The sequence below is a fragment of the Gallinula chloropus genome, assembly GCF_964237585.1.
Source record: "Gallinula chloropus genome assembly, chromosome: 17".
In the NCBI taxonomy this organism is placed as follows: domain Eukaryota; kingdom Metazoa; phylum Chordata; class Aves; order Gruiformes; family Rallidae; genus Gallinula; species Gallinula chloropus.
The window spans coordinates 7,912,206-7,933,704 of NC_140102.1; the positions used below are offsets into that span (position 1 = coordinate 7,912,206).

The 21,499-nt window shown below is 41.6% G+C and overlaps 1 protein-coding gene across 1 annotated transcript in view; it reads right to left on the reverse strand.

Moving 5' to 3' along the window:
* Positions 1-5,696: 5,696 nt before the first annotated feature.
* GNB1L (G protein subunit beta 1 like) overlaps positions 5,697-21,499 on the reverse strand; it is a gene marked incomplete at its 3' end in the record, with an annotated part of 42,796 nt that continues 26,993 nt past the window's right edge. The window contains exons 4-7 of the mRNA XM_084271817.1: positions 19,710-19,872; positions 15,803-15,901; positions 10,744-10,959; positions 5,697-5,963 (exon numbers count right to left, since the gene is read on the reverse strand). Coding sequence (XP_084127943.1) covers positions 5,697-5,963; positions 10,744-10,959; positions 15,803-15,901; positions 19,710-19,872 — 745 coding nt within the window. The remainder of the gene's footprint in view (positions 5,964-10,743; positions 10,960-15,802; positions 15,902-19,709; positions 19,873-21,499) is intronic.

Below are 21,499 nucleotides of genomic sequence, written 5' to 3' on the forward strand. Positions count from 1 at the left end.
AGGAATAAACCACAAATACAAAGTTTACCTCCTTAGTCATGAGGATTAAATGTATTTGGGGGTGTGTCACTATTGAATGTATCTGGGGGGGTACTACTGCTGGGACACAATTTTTTTACTCATTCTGAGTAAATGCAGCTGGTAGCTTCAAAAAACGCACAGGGGAGCAGATGGCTCAACCCAAACAGACCTGTTCTTTGTGGTGGTTGATAAGGAGTGGTGGTAAATAAAACCATACACAAGAATGGCTCTGTGACTAACCAGCCAACTCTGCTGCTGGGCTTGTCTTGATCAAAGGGATGAGAGTATGTGGTAAGGTTAGGGACAGAGAATTTAGTATCCAGAACATGGCTACCTGCTCCATGCTTACCTTGCTGTTGTTGGCAAGTTTTAAAACTGGTATGCTTCAGTTTAGGTCTATTAAAAAACTTTACATTTCTATCTGCTGCGTATGATAATGTGGATGTGTGTGTGGGGTGTTTGCATTTAGTTTTACACTGTGAAATCCTTACATTGCCAAAAAACTCCCCCCCCCAGTATGAACTTAATTTTTGATAGTTTTATTCACCTGCAGCATGACCCAGAAGAGTAGGGCGTGGATTAAATGCACTCAGGTTTACTTGGAAAAATTACTCTAGTAGGGGCACTCAGGCTGGCATTTCAGAATACTACCAACAACAGAAAAAACATGCCCTCTTCCTTAGTCATTGCCATCACTTTATTGGTAGCATACTGGTCATGCTTAAACATCAAACTTTGTGTCTCAACATAGATGTAACATTGTCTAGTGTTAATCCAGGCAGTCATGTGCCATGTTTTATGTAATGATCCATACACCACAGACACACAGCCAGAAAAGGAAACGCATTGATTTAGCGCTCAGTAATCCTTGTTTAATCCCCAGTCCTTTGGTTTACATCACTAACATGGCTCCTGCAGTAGTCAGTGTTCTATCTTTGTTCTTGGCAGAGTGAATTAAAGATTTGTAAGTTTGTAAGTTGGCTTTGGAGACACATCTTAAATGTGCTAAAAATCAAAACAGCTAGAAGCCAGTACTGACTTAACTATAAAAATCTGCTCTTTAAAACTAAAATCTTTGCAGCAATCCAAGTCGAGCTGCAGAGTAATTTATTGGTTTACTAATGCATTGTATAGGGCTAAGTTTAACAACTGTCTCATTGCAAGCCCTCAGCCTACTTCCTTTTTTACTCATTACTGCGAATGCAATTAATCTCCTCATTCCTTGTTCATCTACACCTAGGACTGCAATGCTTTATGGCTCATGTATGGATAAGAGAAAGGGGTTGGAACTAATGGATTCATTTGCAAAAAATGTTAGAGGGTCAGAGATCACCATTCATTCCAGTGGTGATAAATATTCCATGTAATCGCTGCACAAATGCTAGTGTTGGGGATTTATGTCTATTAGTTTACGAATGCTGGTTGCTTTCTTCCCTCTCACGGTGCCAAAGACGGTGATTTTTGGGAGGAAGCCTTTTGTAATCATTTAGCTGTCATCACCTTCACTCCTGAATCCTTTAGGCCAGGTACAGGCTAGCCCTGTTCCTCTCTGGCAGGTGAGATTCCAGAGCTAACTCCAGCAGCTTAAGGTGGCTCTTCACTCACAACCTTCCTGCTAGCAAGTCGGCTGAAATCCTGAGTGATAATCATGCTCATGTTATGACTGTAAAGAGCTTTAATTTTTTTTTAGTTATTCTTTTATTTAAAAAAATAAATAATTGTTAACTTCCTAAAGGCAATCAGGCCACTGTATTTTACAGTCTATAGCAATACAGAGGGTCATTCCTGCTGGAAATCATTCTACTTTGGGAAAGTCCAGGTCAGTTCCTTAAGCAAATAAACTTTTAGAAGTAGTTCACTTTCTAAATACGACATTTAGGATCAGCTCTAAATCAAATGAATGTAGTCTGGTTGCTTATTTCAAGGAAACAGTGTGGGGAAAAAAATTCCCTTTACCAAGTGTTTAAATAAAATCAGAAGTGATGTAAAGCGTTAATGAATTAATTGTTGTAATGTGCAAAAGTATCACCCAGAGTTCTTTGGTAACGAGAGGTAAAGAAGCATAGGCTGGGTCTGGTCCTGCAAGCAGACCTGCAACATGTCCTTCCTCAGGAAGCTGATGAAACTCTTTACCTCTGTGTCTGTCTGCTAGTAAGATTACAGATGCAGTTCATGGCCTCATTTTCAGTTTATGCTTGCATGACTGAGTTTATTTTTAAAGCTACCTAGTCAGACAAACATAAATATTTAGCCCCCAGCAAAGGACAGTAAGTTAGTGAAGGTGCATGGTAATCGCTCGAGTATCTTCCCCAGTGAATCTCCGGAATTACTTCAGACAACAACAGGGACAGTGAACAGCGTTTTTCAGAGAAAATACTCAAAGGTTCTTTTCACTGTAATTCAGATATGAGGTACTAATCTGTTCTTCCTAGGGGGCTGCCACTGTGCAAACATCACAGAATTTGCATCAAGTTGTTTCCTACACTGGAAGGTGCAGTTTGTGTATTGCTTTGGGGCCTGAGGTCTTGAGCTGGACGGCTGTGGCTGTGAGCCAGCCCATCTGGCAGCTGTGCCAGGAGTAGAAGCCAGGCTGTGCCAATGGCTTCGAGCCCCACGGTGGCCCTGGAATATTAGGTGCTCCTATGTGGCATTTAGGACAATGGGTGTCCTGAGCATGGAGCTGCCCTCAAATGCTGGAGAGTTTGCATCTTAGTCCCTGCTGCCCTTTTCTGTGAAAAGGATGAGAGCAGAGTGATTACTGCCTTTCTACCAGGATCAGGCTTAGCCCATCTGATTTCCTACCATAACTACTTGCCCAAGATGGGCGAGCCCTGGATATCCTGTCCTTTTCTGCTGGATGAGCATTAAACTTACAGCTCAATTCTGTTGAAATTGCCCAACTGTGTAGGCTGCTGTTTGCTGCCAGGGAGAAGAGGAATAGTTGCACCATTCAGGCCTCTCTACCACCCCACCCCCCCCAGAGCTACTGCAGAGCAGCTCTTAAGTCCATTTGGAAGAAGGGAGAAAAAGGAACTGGGATACACATTGGAGAGAGGAATTTGAGTGTAGTTCACAATACAGGGACTGATTGTGGTTTGTTTTGGTTTGGGTTGGTTGTTTTTTTATTTTGAGCGATAAGCTGTGGAAACTTAAATTTTGCTCAGAAGCTTAAGTTGTTCAGATAGTCCAAAAGCATGTAGGGCTCCAGCCCTGGGTGAGTCCCATGCCTGTTGTACCAGGAGCCCCAAGGATGTGTTCTTGGCCTTGATCTATGCAGAATTATGGTAGCAGCTGTGCCTCTAACCCAGTGCCTTGGAGTTGAGGTGGGGGATAAAGTGCTAATTTTTAACACAGGACACCTAGATCCATGCTTGAGGGAATGCAGAGCTGTTTTCCACCTTCCAGGACAGTTCAGTGCCCAGCCACCAGCTTGACAGTCTTATTTGAAGTCATGGGCCTTCATCGGCTTCACTTCAAGGCTGTTGATTAAAAAGTTGCAGTGATTACACAAGTTAAAGCACAGGCTGGAGACTTGGGTTCTACCATTTATTTAATATTTAGTTTATTTATAATGTAAGTGGGACTAAAGCCCAAGTGTGTAGCCACTGGCTCATGTCCTTTTAAAAAGTAAGTGATTATGAAATTGTTGTCATACAGCAGAATTTCACTAAGTTCTGTTTGCAGAGCACCATGCAAATGGGAGACACTGATCTCCAGGCTGCCTGACCGGCTTTGTGTGTGGTGCAGTTTGGGACAGGACAGCCAAAAGGAAATGTCTTTGCAAACTCCCTGTGACTGGTCCCTGAACTGCACACAACATTTTCTATATTTATTATTTATGTGTGTCTTTGTTTCTTATCTATGACGCTTCTGATGTACTTTAAGAAAAGGGAAAAAGAAAAAAAAAAAAGTTTCTTCCAGCAGCAGATTTGTGGAGAAGGACCCTGTCTCATTCCATAAGGCTGCTGGCCTGGAGCCTCCTGTATGGTGTCAGTAGCTCCTCCTTTGTGTGGGAGGTGGATGATGGGTGGAGATAAGAGCACTTACTATCTACACAACTGTCTGGTAGATGTAACGAACACCAGCACCTTGCCTTGACTCAGGTTCACCCAAAATTAGGCTTTAGCATTCAACTGCAGTGTGATCTTCCATGCAGCTACTGAATAGTAAAGGAAATAATCAAAGAAATGCATTATTTAAAGTGTCATCCAAATGTGTCACTCCAACATGTGTAAGGCCAAACTTTATTTAGGAAAGCCTGGCAACAGTATCCTGTTTCTGTGTTTTAATGGAAAGAACATCAGGCTTTGTGCTTAAGGCTTTTAGTCCAACAGCATTCTCTGCCTGTAAAGCACAGCTGGATAGCAGACCCAGACCTTAATTTGCTTGTGTCTTTTCCCTGAAATAATTTCTGAAGTCTTTTGATGTTGCTATTCACGACATTTCTGGTGATTTTTTTCTTTGATATCCAGCTCTGAACAGAGGCAGAAACATTTATTTCCAATAAAGTGTCAGCAGTGCTGAGCCTGAATACAAAGCACTTCAGTTTGTAAAGCCCAGTTCTACTTTCCAGGCTGCCTCCTTTTTAACAAACTGGCCCTTGCTAATTGCTTCAATGCATCAGTTTAACTGCAACTTACAGTTGAGTAAGGCATCTAGGAACACACTGTTATATGTCTGATGTGCTTTAAAGGAATGCTATTGCTGCGTGTCGCTATTCAAACAAACAAACAAAAACCCCCACAATGAATGAATTTCAGCTTCCATGACCGTAGAGACAAGTTAATGGAGCCATTTGCACTGTGTGGATAAGGATTTATCCATGCAGTTCCCCTAACTGGTAATGGGAGTTGTGTAGCCGAATCCCAGACTTGCTGTGCTGAAACTAACTCTCCAAGGAGAAGGGTGCTAATTGGATTGCTGAGTTTAAATCCTTCAGCTCGTCAGTCTATGGAAAGGATTTAAACTCTGACTCTGTAAAAGGCTTTACATAGCTGTGCAGTGCAGTGCAGGGGAAGATTTTTGTCTCCCCCCCCCCTTCTTTCTTGTGATTAATTGTGAGGCTCGAGGTGACAGGAGACATAATGAAATTCATAAATGCCAAAGGCCGTCCCTAGTCACATTCCTGGCTGTTGGTTTAAGTTAGAAACTGACAGAAGTGTGAACAAATCAAGGTTGTTCTGCTAGCCTTTCAGTTAGGGAGAAGAAAAAGTAACTGACAATGAGAAACCACTGGAGGTGGTTTAATGGGTATAAATTTTCAAGAAAGACTGATATTTTACACTGATTGAGATTCTTGGATACATAAATGACTTACAAACAGATGTATTCTGCCCCCACCGCAGTCTGAGGGATTCCAGTCCTTTTTTTAAAAAAAAAGCCCATATTGGCACAAGTTATTTAAGGAACCTGCCAGAGAAAAGCTGTCCCAGAACCTGTAGAAAGCGACTTGTTTGTGACTGGCCTTGCTCTGCTTGTTACAAATTGCTGAAATCCGCTCCCCTGTATGGAAAACAAAGCTTGCACCTTGAACAAGCAGCATAAAAAATTAACCTAGAACTCTCACTTCAGTCTGGAAATACATTCTGCTGCTTCCTCACAGCCAGGTTTGAATTACAGTGTAAAGAATTTCTTCACCAATCCTGTTTTCCCAGGCCACACCAGTGCAGAACATGTCACGTCTGAGTATATATTGACCAGATACTGATGCGGTGATCTTTTGAGCCAGCTGCCAGCAGCCTCTCACTGGGGTTTTTGTGATCTGAGAAGGACACACAATGTACTGTTGCTGTGTGGTAGTCCAGCACTGCTAAGGGCTTCAGTTTTTTCCAACCAAAGATCCTGATGCGATGATCCCACCCTGCTGTTGCTAAAATCTTCTTGTCTGGACGGATGGTGATATCAGATATGCCAGCATTGACAAGGTCGTGTGTTTTGTAAACCTGCGTGAGAAAGTCATAATGAGCTCTGTTTAAAAAGAGGAGAAAAAGGAACCTTTGGGGATTTTAGAAGGTTTAGTGTCCTTCCCATACACACTGGCATCACACAGATAGTATGGAGCTTTTCATCACATGGTGGATGATGCCTTAGTGAGAACAATTAGAGATGGAAAAGACCTTGAGTCCATCTCCAGCAGCATTCTCTAAAATCAAAGTATGCTTTGTATGTTTCTATATTGCATTTACAGCTATTTATATGCTGTCACAAGTGAAGCTCTGAGTCAAGACTTTGAGACCCAGAGATGTGCTCTTTTCTTCCAGCTATTCTTGTGTGAGCTGCAACATTCAGAGCTACAGCCATATATATATATATAAATATTTTTTGTTTCCCTTTTTCTGCAAGATTCCCATGCTGAGATTCTAGGCTGATGTTTAAACTACCTGCTACTTATTTCTACTACTGTGGTCCCTTTGCCTTTACTGGGCAAAATCCCCAGTAAGCTGTGGTAGCACTTACCACAGTCTTGAGAAAGGAATGCTTCCAGGAATTGGGTTACAGTATCGGGAAATCTGCATCTCTAGCACTCCTTCCCAAGAGACTTCTATTTACACCAAATTCCAAGAACGGGATTACATCCAAGTTATTGATTTCAACCCTGGAAGCCTTTTGTTACTGTTTGGGGACTACTGGGCAGGAGTTTGAGAGGCACAGTTAAATTGGAAGGCATTTAGCTTCTTTCAGGAGGCACTGGGGTTGCACAGGACTTAGTCCCTGGAAAGAAGAGTGTTCACTTCACTGACATGAACTTCCCCTGAAGCACAGAGGAAAAGCTCAATATAAACACTTTTGCTGTTCTCACCTCAGGTAACTTGTATTAGTCAGCTGGCCACCTCTGAAACGCATGCAGCGTGTGCCCCAGAGTGTGTGTGTGTGTGTGCACACGTGTGCATGCATGCTGAAATAGCTCAGCTTTTGTCACAGTGTGGAAAACACCTTTTGGGTGTATGCTGACCTTGAAGTGCTGTTATTTATAAGCACCACTGGAAATGATATGTTAATGCCACCATCTACCTAAGAATGAAGCTGTAGCTGTCTTGTACTAAAGCTTAATATAATTCAGTGCATATTTTAATAAGCTGTGTTTTGGCTTCCTTTTCCTGAGGTGGGAGGGGATCAAGAAGCATATTACATCTGAAGTTGCTTTCCTCCACAAAGGACATTCCATGACGCACAGTTAGTACCATCTTACAAAGAATATATTAATTACTAATAATTTAACGATTATACGGGATGTAGAAAACTAAAACTCCACAAATGCTGCTCAAAGTTGGTTTCAGATGCAGTCAAACATATCATGGAATCGTACAGGCATAAAGATATAAGCAATCATTTTCCAGCTATATGACAACTGCCCAGCTACTTAGTTGAACAGCAAGAGATGGGAAATTCAATGAGGAAAAAAAGGCTAAATGAAACTTGATGTGCTTCTTGCATGCTAAATACATTCCTCTTTTAGACAGGGCCTGACAAATGTGTCTACAGCCAGTTCAGAACAGAAGACAGCACGTCTTGCACAAGCCTTATGAACAGTGGGGCTGCTACTGTAAAGCCTGTGTTTACTGCTAGTACGTATGAGCTTCCAAACTCCCCAGTCACACTAATGTAACATGGCTTCAGTGTGATTTTTTTTGTTGGCATATGCACACTGGCAAGGGAAGGACTTATTACATCACCAGCCTGGCAAATGTAAGATGGGTTTTACACTGTAACTGAGATTATTAGCTAATGGCTATAACCAATCCTGGGCGTGGTGCTTCCCATCATTACTGTCAATTATGCGGGTAAGATCCATACAGTAAAATCAGGGTGACTGGGAGAAATTGCATGACATCAGCAAGCTACAACTTGAAAATGAAGCCTATAATGGGGATGCCTTTTGGCTATGGAACATGAGGGAACAGTGGGCATTTGTGCATGATCTGCAAATACAAGAAGTGAGAGAGAAAAACAAAAGTAGAACAACTTGAGCAAGTTCGATGCAGTCAGGTGAAATGCCAGTGCCAGGATTTGTGCCATCCAGTCACTTACGGGCAACTACTGCAGTCAAATCATCATTTCCTAACCAGAAAACCAGCTTGTAATTAAGAAAACAAAGAGGTAAAAACAGGTGAGCTGCTTTCAGCCAGTCATGACCAAGGATACCTCCATCTATTATCAGATGCATTAAGAAATTTTGACATGCTGAGGCCATCAGATATCCACCTCTCCTTCTTCCTTAACAAATGCTGTCTGTGGTTTTTCTTTTTTCTTTAATCTCCCTCTCATACTCCCAAATTATGTCTCTAAGTCCTATTCTTAGAAAAACAGCCAAGAGAGCAGCAGCCTTAGCTGCAGCATTTGAGGGAAGAGCCTCAGCAGCCCAACCAGCAAAGCTTGTGTGCTTACATTACAGCTTACAGAATTTTTTTTCTTGTCATTATATGAAGAAGCTATTGTGATTATCTGATTTCTGAGTTCTACTTTGTTTATTCACCTGCAGAAGCTATTTGTTTACTCCTACATTCTACCACAAACATCATCACATAATTACATTATCTCATCCAAATCAGAAGGCTCATAACCAATCCAGTCATTTGCTGACAGTGGTGATTTCAGCAACTTTCTTGTAGAAGACAATACACCAAACTTTCCCCATAGCAATAAACTCTGAAGTTACCTTCATCATCTATTTGTTGACACACTGGAACATTGCCACTTAAAACAGAGTTGAGGTACCATCATTGCATCATTATTTCTCCAACAGCAGATAGCTATGCACCACATTTACTTATTAAACCTTTTAGAATAAAAATAATGTGCCACTGAGTGGCTTTCCAACGTCTACCATTACCTCAGGTACCTGGAATGTCAGGGAAAAAATCCCCATCTGGTTTATATTATTAATGCAATAGTGGGAAAAAACTCAATCTATGTCCTTGACAATCTCTAGTGCTCATATGAAAGATGCATTTTATTAGGGCATTCACACTATGTATCAAGCACAGAGGCATTACTTATAGTTTAGAGTATTTGTCATTGAAGGCCTTCTGAGAAAAGCTACTATCTTTGTGTGATGTGCTAGAGATGTAACTAATCCTGCATCTCCTGAGAATGTGACTACCCTCTGAAAAACAATACCTGGAATAGTTCAGGTGAAAAGCTGTTTATTTTTCCCAGGAGTCATACCTGTACCCCTGCATTAAGGTTAACTCATAACTGAAACATGCTGTGGAGAACAATATTTTTCTTTGAAATTAGGAAAAAGCTATGCTATAATATGAAGGAACAGCATCCTTTACAACACCAGAGTGTCTGAAGCTTTAAGAAGCTTGTAATAGTTTCAATACCAAGTTTCTCACTGGCCTGTATCTGTTTACAGATTTCTCTTCCCTGAGCTAAGGACACCAGGTGCAGATGTGTGCCAGTAGTGACAGAAAGACTGGGACAGGGTGAGGGCAAACATAACACCTCCCCCCCCCACCCCCACCCCCCCAAACCCAAAACTGTGTACCAGACATGTTAAAACTCTTCTTTATCACATTTGTTTAGAATGCCCTTGCTGTTTACTGAGCACCTAGAGCGCCTCTTTTACATCTTACTGCTTGTTAAAGTTGGTGTTTGCCTCAGTCAGCACTGTGTCCTCCAAACTCCATCTCAGCTGGATGCATTTACGCTACATGCACTGAGGTCTCAAGTGCCCTGCTGCTCCAGAAATAGTAGTTCTGTGGTGATGCCTAACAGAAACTATCACAGTGTCCCCAGGTGAGGGGTCACCATTGGATGTCTTGTTTTCTTCCTGTAACACCATTCAGAAAACAGCATTAACTTGCCACACTGCCTAAAACATCTACACAAAAGCTCTTAAGCTGTAAGAGCAATAATTGGTTGTCCATGAACTGATGTATGCAGGTCCTCTTCATTGGGTGTTCAGAGGACAACTGCCACTGTAAAATAAAAAAAGGCTAAAGGCTGTGCATGGGCCATTTTACTTTTTGTGAGCCTTATTTATGTACTTCATTTCCACACCTAGTTTAAACCTACTTAACCCCTTGGCTCTGTTGGAACACTTGCTAAATTTGTCGAGATTAAGCAGTATTTATTGCCATTCACTAGCAATGGTGATGGTGAGACCTTCTGCCAAAGCAGCGGTTCCAGGTATGCACAGCTCAGGCACAAGCCAATATAGCCAATCAACTTATTTTCCCTGTCTCCAGTTAGGGCTTTAAAGGTGCCAAAAGAAGTTGGTTGCCTGAACCTTTCGGCCTCTGGGTGCTAGCTGGGCTACTCCTGTTTTTTTTTCTTGAAGTATTTCATGGACTATTTCTGTCTTTCTCACAGTGGAAAGAAACTTCTATCCATTCAAGCAGAACCTTTGGAAAAGCAATCCTTTGTTTCTCATTTTTTGTAACTCATTTATAACATTTAGGACATTCCGAGAGCTGGATACTACTAACATGATAAATGAAGATGCAGAGGCAATGGCTTGAGTAATGCTAGGCTTGTGTGCCTGTTGCAAGTTTGGTAAAACCAGAAACATGTGAGAGAGGGTTTTTCCTTTTTTTTTTTTAAAATCCTCACCATCTTTTGCTAAGTCTAGTCACATAGCACAGACATTCTAACCAGTCTGTGATTAATTAGACAGAGATCTGCAACAACTCCTCTTCATGACTAAATATTTTTTTAGTCTATCAAACTGTTAGTGCAAAGTGGGATAAATGACACTAGAGGGCCAGTGATCCTGACCTGGAGGTTCTGTTGCTCATTGAGGCTCCAGATGCTAAGCACCTTTTCAGATGAGCCCGAGATCCCCTTGGCCTTCTCGGAGTCAAAGTCAAGGCTCATCACTGGCTCCTGGTGGCAAACAAGTCGGCTCAAAGCTTTTCCCATCGTCAAATTCCAAAGGACCACTGATCCATCTTCATAGCCAGCCAGAAGCAAAGGTTGTGAACCACAGTTACGCTGATCAAAAGAAAAGTAAAATTGTTTGAATAGTAAACGGTCTGTTAGGAAAATTATCATCCCCAGGTAGGTTTCAGCCCAAGCACCAAGAAAATAAATGAAAATGCTGACTGGTGTAGAAGTGAAAACTTTAGGTCTGAATGCAAAAGTGCAATAATCCACCACTTAGAGAAAGAGTTACATGGGAACTGCTGACACACACTTATGGTTTTCCTATCTCTATCTACAATTCTACATTTTATATACATACAATATGTACACACACATATACATGTAGAAAATTTATCTCTGAAAATCAAACTGTTGCCCTGCATAACACCTAAAAAGAGGCTGCCTGGGATTTTCAGATGTTTCATGGCCTGAACTTTGCTTTTGTTCCTTAAAAAAAATAATAGAGCGGCTGGGTTGGTTACTATCAAGCAATACAAACCTGTGTGGACATTGAAAGAAGTGCCATGCTTGAAGATTCCAGTTTCACATTGCCAAGTGTAGGGTTACGCATTAGGATCGTTTACACGAGTGCAGCACAGTGCTTCAAGGTAAACACTGAACCTCTCATCGGGAATCTTTGAGTGAGTCACCAAGGGGTTAACGGGTGCCCGAGTCCCACTGTAACCAATTGAAAGCTATTTTGATTAATGATGTCACAGGCCAAAGGGCATGGCACCCTGGGCAGACACCTAATTTATTTAAGCCTCTGAAATAACTCAAAGAAGGGAACATTACTGGATTACATGTCACACTTAAGGAAAATATTCATCATTGCTCCAGCCAAAAGACTAATGACCCTGTGAACGGTAACTGGTTATGTGAGTGAAGATGCAAATCCCTAATGAAAAGCAACTAAAAAACACGTACCTGCTAAAGTCAGTTGCTTCTTTAGTAGAAGAAACATCAAAATAGATGCTGAGATTGTGATCAGCTCGTGCAGGGACCTCTTACCCTAAGAAATGTATCCAACAGCTTATTTGGCTCTTTCCAAACACTGTCTGATCCTACAGGAATCATCTGCTTGGTAGTCAGTTCAAAGTAAAGCTAAAGGGCATTTATAAAGAATTAATGTTTTACTGGCATCACAATGTTGAATGAGATTCTTCAAACTTACTGGCTGTCAGTGTCATGATAAAAACCTGCAGTGGCCAAAGGCTTGCTGCCTCTATTAATGGTCTGGACTATTCTCCCACTGGTTATTATTTGTTCTAGGGGGAGTTAAACTAACAAGAGATGGGTGGTCTAGGTAATAAGACTGTTGAGTAAAAGCCTCATGTTCTTTCTCAGATTTATTCAGCCTAAAGAAGTGTTTAAATGAGGAATGGATCTCACTGAGTGGGGAATAAAATTGCCCCATAAAAGACGGAAACCAAGGGAAATCCCCTGCATGATCTTTCTGAACAGTTCTGCCCACAGCCAGGGACCGCCAGGAGCCTCAGTCCTTGCTTTAAGGTCCCTTTTCTTTAGTGCTGGCTAGAAAAGCTCACAAAGAAGATGTCTTATAATGCCCAGGACCGTGCATGACTTTACCATCAAATTTTTGATTTGCTAAAACCAAAAAAATAACATCAGAGCAATGAATATATGTCAAATATATATATGAATTACCATTAACTTATCATGCTTTGTGGATGAAGAGAACCTGTTTTTTAATACCAGGGTAAGGTATAGATGAAACCAACATTGGAGATGTAATATATATTTAATAAAGGGTAAAAACATTCAAAGCAAACTAAAATATTTCATAGGTACTTAAAGTTTTCTAAAAAAGCCGCCAGTTTGGGCATAAATGACCCTCCTCAGTTATTCATATGGCTCTTCTGTGAGCACATGACTGCTCCAGAGCCCCAGGGCTCTACAGAAGGTATAGCTTTCATTAGCCAATAAACAGGATTTGGATTGTAGAATCACAGAACAGTTTAGGCTGGGAAAGATCAGATGTAAACCTACACTGCCAACCAAATCCAGCACTAACCCATGTCTGATAGGCTCATCTTACTCCCCAGACATGAGCTAGGTTGGCTCCTCTGCCTCACTCAAAAGGGGACAGACAGATTTTCATGGATGCTCATAACCCTCACTGAGGTGAGGGATGGGCGAGTGCTCAGCGTTACGGGAAGCACCAAGCATAACCTGTTGTTTTGTGGGGGGCTGTGGGCACCTTAGCTTAGATTTGAAAACCAGTAATTTGCAGGTGAGACCTAAGACAGCTTATTTTAAAAAACAAAGCATTGTTTTCTGTGAAATGAAGGTCTCACACATTACTTCCTAACTTCCCTATACCGTATACAGTGTAATATTTCAATGTGTACATATGCCTGAACTTAAACAATAAAAGGTATTGAAAGATCAGGGGAGCTCTCGAGTCTGACGCCTGGACTCACTAAGCAGTGGCTCACAACAGCCTTTTTATTGCAGTTCCCGGTAACAGACACGTTTGGCCAGAACTCTTCCCCATTCAAGTTTTGGTTCCAGTGGAAAAAATAAATTATAAATCATTGTTCTTCCTAAGCAGAACATTTTGTTGTAGCATTTGGATAATTGTCAAGGAAGGAAGAAAAGGTGATCTGCTGTCAACTCAACAGGAATAATTGCTATAGTTTATATAAAGTAATAACTCTGCGTTTCCAGTTTCTACATGTATTATTCCTGTTGAATTATTTTGTTTGCGCCGTTACGCAACATGATGCCTTCCCCAGTGACTGCAAAAAATTTAAGGGAAGACTATCCTTACTCCTGCAAATCCAACCCCACCCAATTAGTAATAGCAGGAAGGTGTGAAGCTGAAGGGACAATGTATTTAAGAAAATGAACTTTCACAAGGAAAAACCCATTGAAAGAACTAATAAATCTAAGGACAGACCTAGTAAAATGAGGGGAAAAAAAGTTTTAAACCAACAAAATAAACCACTGCCAGCATTTTAACTGCTTAGGGGAAGCCAGTAAGGCTTAATCTTCAAGCTTAACCTAAACCTCAATTTCCTTCTGCTCTATAGCAGAGTTTCTATTTTATTCTGCTGCTGGCAAGGTGCATTGTTTCCCCAATATGTGGATCTTTTTTTACTGGCATGCAGAAGAGTGATACATGGCTGCAGCCCCCAGACTCCTGTTGGACAACAGCACTGAGCATGCTTCCTTCAGACCATTATGTGGCTCTCTCCATGTCAGCTTCTGTTTCAACTTGTTAATTTTTTGTGCCATAAGCAACATCAAATAGTCTCTTAGGCAACACGTTGCCCATAAGCGATGGGTTGGGGAGTGCTAATCTCCTGGGTATGTCTATATTGCCCAACACAGTAATGCATAAAGAAATCCTGGACGGCCTCTATTCAGGAAGGGGTGCAGCTGGGTTAGCCTGTGTTCTGCTTTTATGGTTACAGGGTTACTCAGCAAGCCACTTCCAGAGAAACCACAAAACAGAACACAGAGCATCACTTCGGTACACCACATATAATTATTTGCCCTTAAGAGTCTCCTCCTCCCCCATGCTTTTGAACCGTGTTGCACACATTTGTGAAAGAGCGAATTCAGCTGTGAGACTCAAGGGATTATCTCTCCCTGCCTCTTGCAGTCTAGGAAGTCGTGGTGACTTCCCAAAGCCAGATTTTGCATGAAATAATTTACCTCTCCCAGTTCCCAGTCCTCTGCTTTATCCCCACTGGCAACAAAATTAAAAACTACATAAAATTAAGACTCTGCACCTGCTCTGCTTCCTAGAGGAATAGCAATATTAATGTGTGTAGAAAATATGGCAAGACAGAGGACTTCTTATACAGGCAACAACATTTTCAACACTGAACATTTCCTCAGTTATCTTCATCTTATTAAAATATGGCCAGGAGACAGAAAGCCCCATTCATTTCATGGAGAACTGAACACTGATTGCATTTTTAGGAGAAACTTTCTGTTTACTAAAAGCTATTTAATTTTCTTTTTTTTTTTTTTTTCTTTTTCTTTAATTCTCCCTCTCTCTACTTTTTAATTACCCCATGGAATTTGAACTGTGATTTCTCCTGCTTTTGTCTGAAGCCAGCACCTGAATTCCTCTAGATTTCAGTCATTTCAGGACTCTGAATGAAGATACTAAAGCCCTATACAACTGACTGCACCCAATACAGGTTCAGGTGAACTTTCAGAATAACATACTGAAATCAGCTTGGGTGGTGCTGCAGACCTGTAACCATATGTGGTCAGGGGCTTAAACGGGGAGTCAGCTTTGTCTCCAGTTCTTTGGAGTTTTGGAGCCAATCACCGAAACTCCTCCCTCTACTGCCACCTTCTTGTATTACTGGTCTTTCACTGGTAGCTCCCCATAAGCACTGTTGATGAATATTCTGCAAATGTGGGGTTATTTTTTTTCATTACCTGCTTTTATTTACCTTTTTGTCCAAAGTCAATAAACCATAAATAATTTGTTTCTATTGTATGTATGGAACAGAAATATTTGTAGAGTGCTTCCTTGTCCCAAGGGCACTGAATTGAATGTAACCTGCCATTAAAATCACTGTTTTTAAGTAACCGAATCATTTCTCATCATTCTTAATGCAGCGAGAAACCATATCAAACAACTGGCTTTGGTAAGTCACTCATTTTCCTCTTGATTGATGCAAAAAAACCGTATCTATCCTAAGGATACAAAGCTTTCCCTGAGCGTTTGCAAATCTTCCATTAAAGCTTGGAAAGCTCTGAAAGTTACATTAAGGATGTTCACAAATCTTTCCCCCCTTTAATAGTATAATTACTTGATTGGTTTGATAATAAATCAAAATCCAAGTGAAGAAAGATTCATGTGCTTCATATAAAATGAATCACAGGGAAAACATTTCACAATTAGCAGGAGCTCTTGCCTTACCTGCCATAACTTCAGACACATGGGCATGCCCAGCTTGGCACCCACCTCTGGCTTCAAGGTACAGACTGACGTCTTGGATGGCAACTCCAAAACCTGAACCTGACATCAGGAAAACAAGAGTATTTGGTCAGGCTCCAGGTCAAAATTCTGCTGTTAAAAACACAAGTCTTTTGAGGTGATTAAGGCTAGTGTAAGCTCTTCCAGTAAAAACTGTCTGGAGGAAGATGAGGAATACATGTTAAATTGGAGCTGTAGGGGAATCTGAAGCTATCTAAATAAATGCATTGTTTTAAAACAGACCAGACATAACTGCTAGAACGAACGCATTCTCTTCTTCCACTCTTCTGTTTAACCTGTATTACGGCCTTTCTGTGCAGCAGATAATACTGTGCACACACTGGATAACACTGCAGACTGCTTCACCTGAAAGCACTTCCCTACTTCCTCTCCTTTGCCCCTTTTTCCATCTCTGTTCCTAATTTTTTTGTTATATTCACTTGTGGACACTTGCACCATCTCCTCTGTTCTGCAATGATAACACAGAGCTTGTACAGAAATACAGGTGATATATATGTGTATATAACTATATATCTAAGTTGGGGTCTTTATTCACTGACTGATGGTGGTAACAAAACGTCAATCCAGAATTACCTGCTAACGCAGGGCTGGAGCAGCGATGGCACACGGGTGCCTTTAACACCGTAGTGTCTGACCCTGTTCAAAGTAGGGTTGGACAATATTGTGTATAACACTTGGGCTCTGCCTACACAGCAGCTTCCACTGCTGCTTGCACTGATGGCAATGAATTCTGCATCTGATTATTATTTTTCTTTTTAGCATGGGACAAGTCTTTATTCTGCCCAGTTAAGTAGCTCATTTCCACCTCAGGCAAGGTCAGGGGAGTCTGACACTGCAGTCTGGTAGTGGACGGTTTTGAGTCTCTTGATTGACATGGAAGCCCCTTACTCTGGGCTGATTCTCAAGCCTGGAACTATGGAGAAATAGTTCTTAGATAGCAAAAATTTGCTGCTGGGAACACTGCTGGTTCCAAATGCATACATACTTATTCATTAGGGCAATCTTTTATTTTAATTAAATAAAAAATGGTCTCTATTATCTCATAAAACTGAAGGACTTTTAAAACATTTGATAAATCCAGCGTCACCAGCCATTCTGGGCTGTTTCAGCAGTGCTGTTGGACTGCCCCAGTCACATCAATTTCCTTAAGCATCTGAGAGGAGGGATTACACAAATATGGCTCCTCTGGGAGCCATCAATCAAGGCCACAGCAGCTGCGATGGCTTTTCCAATCCCGCACCTTTAGTTCAAAGTTTGCCAGGACATCTTCCCATTTCTAGAGGCTGTCAGCTAGCTTGCCAAAAGCTAACTGCGCTCTAGGACTGCGAGTCCACAACGTGCTACATACAACATGCAGAACATGGCTAAGGCCACTTAGAAATGGAGCAGGAAACCTCTCCAGATCTGAGGAATGGAGCCTGCTGCAAAGAGCCATCCAATATGTAGACCAAACCTATAAAGAGACTGAAGTTTGATCACCCGGGAATTCTAGTTCTTTGGAGCTACACTCTTAACAAAGGATGCTTTTCTGGCAACTTTCTTGCTATCCGCATAATGGCTCAGTTAGCTATTGCAGGAAATGCACTATAAATATGAAGGTGCCCCGCTCTCATCTTGCATCTTTCATCACCTGCTTGCCAAAGGGCATTGCCTCACAGACAAGACTGAAACTGCAACTTTTACGTACTAGGGCAGGATAAGTGTGCTGTGCTAAGGGCACTTCTGCAGGTTGAAAGAGAAAGATCCACCCTTTTGGCTTTACCTAGATCAGAAATGAACAAACTGGTACAAGGGCCACAGATGGGCTTGTGAAGGACAAAGGAAAACGCAAGGATGAGACAAGCATTTTGCAGAGATTAGGCAGGCATGAGCTGCCTGTGCTGGATTGACAGTTCCAGAGACCGTCTGCATTAGAGGCAACTGAGCTTTAGAAATAAATACTATTTCATATATTTTGACAACTGTAACCTAAAACTTGAAGTTCTGTGTTTATATTGGTTTTGCTTAATAGGAGAATGATTTGCCTTTGCCTGAGGTTAATAGTGTTCCTGGGTGGCTAAAACTGGCCACAAGGAAACACACCCTTTTTCTTTTTCACATTAATAAAGCTTTTAACATGTTTCTGGCAAATTGGCAAGAAAAGTGCGTGTAACTCATAATTGGTGATTTAAATGCAATCATGAACAAATAAATGCCTGTTCAGATCTCATTATTTATGGACTGAACCTGCTTTAAGACAAAATTACTCTTTTTTTGGGCACCAGCCAAGCATAAACACTTATTAAGTCTTAATTTTAATCATAAGCTGCAAATGTACTGTGTCTCACACACTGCTGCCTATTTGGAAGCACTATATATTATGGGAGCTTAGGTGAATTTATTGGAACCTGACACAGTTCTAATGTACAGGTTCATACACAGAGTGGGATAATCTTACCCCAGGAGGCTGCAAATCTTCATCAGTTTGCAGGGCCCAAGCAAACAAATGAAAATAAAACAGAGATGAGTTGTGAGAGACATTAGTGTAAATATCTTCTCTTTGGATCAGATGCTGATTTAATTCTTCATCACCACAATGTGTGTGTGTGTTCTCTTAGCCTGACAGAAAAACTCTTCTCCGGCATCTCCTGACCAGCTGATCCAGCTGTGCAGCTTGGGGGCTGCAAGGTTGCTGGCCAGCAGTAGACATGCATGCTCAAGAACGCACTTGTCAATACTGTTCAACTTAAATATTATCAAGCACTGCTGTGAAACACAGAGTTCTTTGCTGGATCAGAACAAGGTATGGGACTCAGAATGATTATATTTACTGGTACAGCAGTTGTGTCTACAGGCTCAGTCAGCTCTGTAAAGGGCTGCGCACTCTGGCTGTGAGCCAACAAAGTACTTAAGTATGTGCTTAACTTCTGAATAATAAAAAGTTCACATTGTCTTGCTGTGCAGGCACCATTCCCACTTATTACTTTATATATAAAATACTCAACTTTCAGGTTCAAGATATGCATCCTATAATCCAGAAAAGAATGTGACCTTTTGTGCTGGTGAACAACTCACAATTAGCTACAATATTTCTTTTCGTGCTTATGTCACTTATTTATTTTTTCATATTTTGATGTCAAGTACTGGAAATATGTTACTTTTGTGTGATGTCCTCAAATAGTCCTTCAAAGAAAACAAAAATACCATTTCTACAAAGCAGAAGTGGAAATTGCCAACACAGCTGTCAGTCAGTGATTGCTGTGATAATGGGTATTAGATGTGGACTTACCCCCGTAGGAACTGAAACTTACCCTACAATTATGTCACACTGTGCAAACCTCTGGTCGCTAAGAGAAATTCAACTATTTCCAGCCAAAGTACCAGTTAAAGAATTAGCCCGGGGTGAAAGACCACATATCACATTACAAATCACCTGCACCTCCCCTTCTCTCACCAAACATGACTTTCAGCCTCAGATGGAAGATGAGTACCTCCATCTGATGACAGACTTTCTGACCATTAGTTCCCCAGAAGGACTCTTGTTCCCCTTTAACAGTATTCAGCAGCACCAGAAGAGTTTTCAAAACTCCTGCACATGAAAGACCAGCAGCAGCTGCAAATACTTAAATGTCAGACAAATCTTGGGATGGAACCCTTGTTATTAGAACATGAGTTATAGAATTCAGTCATCTTTCTGGCAGGTAAAATTAGTGATTAGAACCCCCAAAGGTTCCTTGTGCTGCCCTCTCTTGAGCAGAGAATTTCAGAGCAATGATGTTTTCCCCTCCTGAACTCTCATTTCAAAACCAAACGCCATCTCCCAAGCACCAGAAAAAGAGATGCTTCCTACCTCTTCCGGGGCTTTGGCTGCCATGGCCATTAGCCAGCGTCCCTGTACCTCCTTTAACAGAGAGCATCTGCAGAATCCCACATTCTCCGTGAAGACAGAATTCGTCACTGAAGTCCGTCCCTCTGCTAAATCCCAGAAGCAGATCCTCTGGTCACGACCTTGACTGTTAGAGTAAAACAAGTTATCCACCAAGCAGCAGGTCTGAGGGCGCTGGCTGCCTGCAGTCAGTACCTCCAAGTGAAGGAGTGAGCTTAGTACAGCTTCTGCAGGGGTAGTAGTTGGGTCTGTCATGAAACGTGTGGACACGCGCTATTGCCAGGACCACCACTCTGCTGGCTGCAAAACTGACCAATAGGTTCGCAAGTTGCTGGGAGAAGGGAGGACCTGAGAGTCAGCCAGATACACTGCAGTCAGTTAGCCATGTTTCCTTGTGAAGGGAGGCTTGATCCAATACATCATGCTATTTATATGTGCATGTGCATTTTACAAAGTCTCATAAGTATTTGAGCATTTTCGTAATAAACCCACATTTTACCATTGTCAAGATCTAATTTAAAGTGAAACAAAACCATCCAGAGAGTAATACATTTAACACTCCTTCACCCTAGCAATGAAATAGGAATGTCAGGCCTGTTGACCCTGAAAGACAAACAGCAAGTCAACAAAGACTGCATTGAAGGTAAATAAAAAGCTACAGTTATTCAGTGCTGGACTTCCCACCGCCACAGGGAGGGCACAGGAGTCTGCTGCAGCTGTGTGTGTGTGGAGACACAACAGGAGAGGGACTGGGAGGGCAGCAAGTAGGGGGAATTCAACAATGAAACACTGGTTAAAACATCCCAAACCAGAGAACCAGCGGCTGCATTGGTGATGTACTAGTGCAGCTGACGCAGAGACTCCTCTGTGCACCCTTCTCTGTCTCGCAGATATGTCTCTGTTGGTCTCAGACAGTAAGAACAAGGATGCCAGACAGAGGACACAGCATCGATTGGTACATATTTACATGGTCCCGCTGGCTCTGGAGCAAAGCACCTCTGTGGAGAAGCTGCCAGTCCACAGACTACAGTAGCACAGGATACACGTCCTCGCCTTACCACCTAGGACAAGGAGCCATCAAAAACCCCTTATCAATTTCTTATTTTAATTAGCAGTATCACCTGATGGAAGCATGAAACCTGAACAGAGGTAGATGCAAATCTACAGGCTCTTGGGACTTCTTCAACATCAACACAGAAACTCCCATCTGCTGTTCAGCTGAGTGACAAACTGTCAAAACACTGCTAGCACTGGGCACACAAATAATGTGGTACTGCAAGCAATTGTTGTGATTTAGCTTTAGAACAGACAAAAAAAATTAGAGGTAACTGCTGTCCTAAAATGGCACCATGTGAGCTGTTCCACAGCAAAAATAGAGGTATGGAAAAACTCCATAATTATACAAACAATGCTCATTCAATATGATTTTATGGGGGAGAGTGTTGATAATTGTACTTAAGCAGGTAACAAATATAAATGCTAATGAGTTCCACTGTGTATTATAAGAGATGTCTTCTCTAGATAAACATGTCAGAACACCTCCTAGTCATACAGACACTTTGGCATCTACTCCAGATCACCTGTCTAATCCAAAGTACACAAATCTTCCCGACCTTCCCTTGCTAAACAAGAACAGAAGACATTTTGCAACAAACCAAGCAGCATTCTTGCTCATTTTCAGTCTTCCGTTCTCCCATCTCTGATTATTCTCCTCCTTACCTTTTCTCCCTCTCCCCTCTATGTATAAACTCTTT